At 38.6% G+C, this 4,074-nt stretch overlaps 1 protein-coding gene across 5 annotated transcripts in view; it reads left to right on the top strand.

Annotated features, from left to right (window-relative positions):
• Nucleotides 1–4,074, top strand: part of NDRG3 (NDRG family member 3) — a 57,610-nt gene that overhangs the window by 10,104 nt on the left and 43,432 nt on the right. For 3 of the 5 annotated variants that reach the window (XM_015597146.2, XM_025039760.1, XM_025039759.1), the window contains exons 2-3: nucleotides 1,943–2,064; nucleotides 3,073–3,174. The exons of 1 other annotated variant lie outside the window; for it this stretch is intronic. In XM_015597146.2, the coding sequence (XP_015452632.1) occupies nucleotides 3,118–3,174 (57 nt within the window). In that variant the 5' untranslated portion in view covers nucleotides 1,943–2,064; nucleotides 3,073–3,117. The remainder of the gene's footprint in view (nucleotides 1–1,942; nucleotides 2,065–3,072; nucleotides 3,175–4,074) is intronic. One more of the 5 variants, XM_015597147.2, reaches the window with a different exon arrangement.

Raw genomic sequence — 4,074 nt, 5'->3', positions numbered from 1 at the left:
GTTTCTTACTGCACTTTATAAAATCCCTACTAGCCTTTTAAAAATATCGATATACCTTAGTACCAGGATGAGATCTGGCAGCCACATATTTGTGCAGATGAGGGAACTGCAAGCCTTAGATCCCCAGGAGGGAGCCAGTCTGTGTGTAGCTGAGGGATCTGGAGATGGAATTTTCCACCATGTGGTCTTAGTTTTCTTATAAGTGTTATAAAACTGTTCATTGGCAAGGGCACAGGACAATGAGAACTAAGCAAAAATTGAATCTCCAGAAGAACGTATTAGGTCTCCTGTAATGTGGAACAAGTCTTGATGCCAATTCCTAAGTCACACTGTAGCAGTTTATTGCCCTGCATTGAGTGTGCATTGGGCCCAGCCGATAAGGACAGCCTTCTCATTTAATTTGTTAAGTGTTTGCCCTGGCACAAACATCACATTTTTTTTTTTTCATCTTTAAAAAAATGCATGGGAACACTAGGTGAATGCCACTTTGGAGCTGAGGGCACCGCAGGTTTTCCTCTTTGACAGGCCTTATGTGGAGTCATATTTGAATGATCGACATCTTGAAGTGCCCTGCTTTGAAGTGAGTACAGTTAGAGTAGGGAATAAAGCAGGTAGGTTGGAAAAAGAATATCAGGAAATCATCATTTTACATGGGGAAAAAAAAAGTAAATGGAAATAGACTAAATTGTTTACACTGGTTGTCTTTAGATGGAAGGACTAATATATCTTTTCATTATTCTGTGGTTTTTATATTTTCTAAAGTGAGCACATATCGTATAACTTTCGTAATAGGAAAAATAACTTTAAAATTGCCATTTTAAATTACTGATAGGAATTACAAATGAAAAGTAGCTACACTTTATAGTGTGATTAATAAACAGACAACAGGTAGATCCCAGTTAGGCCAATATTTTTAGAGTTAACTGGGTTGAAACATGACCTGTAAAAAAGAGAATTGTAGGTACTGGCCGAAGTTTGTGATAAAACTCAAGCCACCTCATCTCTTTTTGACATGTAATTGGTAAACAAAATAAAATAAAAATTCGTCCTCTGGGCATTTAGTAGCTTAATCAAGTTTATAAGATGCCTGGGTCTGTTCTGTAGGGAGGTTAATTAGGCTTGTGCTAAATGGCACAAATGTTTGGGATGCTTGTTATTGGCATGTGGGGGCCATAGATTGAGGAGTACTCCCGATTGGCATCCTCTGAGTCCTTCGAAGGAATGCTAAAAGGGCTTTTGTTAGTCTGTCCTCGTGTAGGCACAGTTGGGAGCAGAATTTATTTTGGTGTATTGATCAGTAATAGCTAAAATGTTATCTAGAACACATACCCTTTCCATAGCTAAGACAAAACATGTAATCCTATCTCTGGAGAGAAAAAAAGAAAAAAGGTTTAATATAGCAAACTAATGTCTTGTAAAGGCTTTTTTGATTCTCACCAATCAGAAGTAATTACTCCTCCTTTGAACTCCTGTGGCTCTCTTATTTCTCATTTTGTAGTTAGTTTTATAGATATCTGTCATCTTTGTTCTAGTAAGCTCATGGAAGGCAGAGACCTTTTTGTTTTTTTTCATAATTCTTTATACAATAAGTACTCAATATGTGGTTGTTGAATAGCTAAATCCTCAACTCATTGAATTGGCATTTTTCCTGACTTTGATGATTTCAGGGCCAAGGCAGAGGAGATAAGCCTAGAGCTTTGAAGTCTAGGTGGGAATCACTTGCCTGTAATATGCAGTATTTGCAGCCTCTCTCAGTGGCTTCCCATAAAAGTGGGAGAGAGGAAGGATTTTTGAGTCATTATCCTGCCCTCCCCACCCCAACATCTTTCTTCTAGAATTCTTATTTCTCTGTCTTCTCCTTCTCCATATTAGTTATCATCTATTGCCATGTAACAAATCGCTCCAAAGCAGAATTATTTATTATATCTTATGGTTTTTGCAGGTCAGGAGTTTGGGTGGAAGCTTGGTAGGGTGGTTTAGGCTCAGGGTCTCGTGGCTGCAATCAGATGTCTCGGGCTGCACTCATCTGAAGTCTTGACTGGGACTGGAGGATCCATTTGCAAGGTAACTCATTCTCATGGCTGGCAGGTTGGTACTGGCAAGTTGGTTCCTCTCCACATGGGCTTCCTAAGGGAGCTGTTTTGAGTGTTTTCACAATATGGTAGCTGGCTTCCCCTGGAGCTTGTGAATAAAGACTGCAATGTCATGAAGCAGAAACTGTAATGCCTTTTATGAAGTAGCTTCAGAAGTACATATTGTTGCTTCTGCTTATTTTATTAGTTACACAGGCCATCCCTGATTTATTTGGGTGGGAAGATTATACATGAGTGCAGATATCAGGAGTCAATGATCATTGGGTTCCTTGGAGACCATCTTAGAGGCTGGCTACTATACTCTTCATCCACTGCTATGATTCCCTAAGTGAAGGATAGCGAGCTTAGCTTTGGTTCATCTCCCTTTTCATTCTCATTGCCATTCCTAATTCAAGGCCTCATTCTAGGCTATAGTGTTAACCTTCAGTTTTTGTCCTCCCTTTAACCCACCCTCCATATTCTTGCTTCTTGGAGTGTAGCTAAGAACATACTGTTCTCTTACTTAAACATTTTTGTAACTAAAATGTGTGCTCCATGAGGGCAAAGACTATTGTATTAACTGTTTGTTGCTGCATAAAAATATTCCCACGAATTTAGTAGCTTAAAACAATACACATTTATTATCTCACAGTTTCTGGGAGTCAGGAGTCTGGCATGTGTTGACTGGGTACTCTGTAAGGTTGCAGTTAAGGTGTCAGTCAGGACTAGCTTGAGTCCTGCCCATGCTCAGTGAGGAGGGGCGCGGCGGCGGGGGCGTGGGGGTGGATTATGTAAGGGTATGAATACCAAGAGGTAGAGATCATGGAGGCCATTTTGAGTCTGTCTGCCATAACTACGTAGTTTCCTCTGTCTTCAGCACTCTCAGCAGTGCATGACACATACTAAGCTCTAATATTTGAATGAATAGATATAATATGACTATTATATTTCCAGCTCCTAGTTTAAGCCTCTTTCTTCGCTTCCTTTGCTTCTGTTTCAGAGGTACTGATTCATTCTTGAGAATCCTCTACTTTCATCTATCCCCATGGATGAACTTCAGGATGTTCAACTCACAGAGATCAAACCACTTCTAAATGATAAGGTAAAGATGACTCTGTTTTCAATAAAACATAAAGACTACTCTGCTTTCACTAAAATGTCTTTTATTTGATCAGTTTATTTTCTATATTTAAATAGTAACTAACTCAAAACATATTTACCTTGACTTTCTATGGAGAGAAGTTTTTAAAAATATATTTTTTAACCCTCTTTTTGATGTCTGTCTTCTTTTTCTTTTCTACTTTTTTCTACTGGCCAAATTCAGTCAAATTATCTTTGAGATTTTCCTGTTTTACAGATAGAGATATTAAGGGAAAAAATAGTAAGGCCAGGTTAAGTACAAAATATGAGTAGGGTTTAACTTAGAATCCAGATGTCTTGTGTTTCAATTTCTATGAGGAAAATTTATTATCCATGGCTGGTGATGTACAGAGGCTGCAACACTCTCCCTAAAGTATGTCAAGTATGTGATGTGACCTGTCAATGTTGAGGTTTTCATCCGGGATGCGTGGATGTCTGTAATACACCTCATTTTTATGTTAATGTTAGAGAACTACACAAAGTAAAGACCACAGTGATATAAGCTACCAAAAAACTGAGAAAGGCTTTTTCTCTCTCCATTAAGTAAATGTGCCTGAAATTCCTTCTTTTCAACCCTTTTCTTTTTGTTTATTGTGATTGTCCTCTATTAAAATACCCTTGTAGCTTGATGTGAATGACTGCATGGCATCCTTTCCTGAGGGAAGTATTGATGAAGAGTGTGAGGGTAAAGATGGATGAGATTGGTATGAGGGGTACACCGAAACATGCTGTTGCCTGTGATCTTTTTTTGCCCAAAAGAAGGCTCTTCACCTATGATTTCTGTTAAGGTGTTGACTTAATTATGCGCATTGTTAATTTGCTGTAGAATCCTATCAGCCTCATTTTCTTCCCTGTGATGTCA

Source organism: Pteropus alecto, unplaced genomic scaffold, assembly GCF_000325575.1.
Source record: "Pteropus alecto unplaced genomic scaffold, ASM32557v1 scaffold45, whole genome shotgun sequence".
NCBI lineage: Eukaryota > Metazoa > Chordata > Mammalia > Chiroptera > Pteropodidae > Pteropus > Pteropus alecto.
Note: the sequence above shows the minus strand (reverse complement) of the source record. Positions and strands in the feature narration are given on the sequence as shown.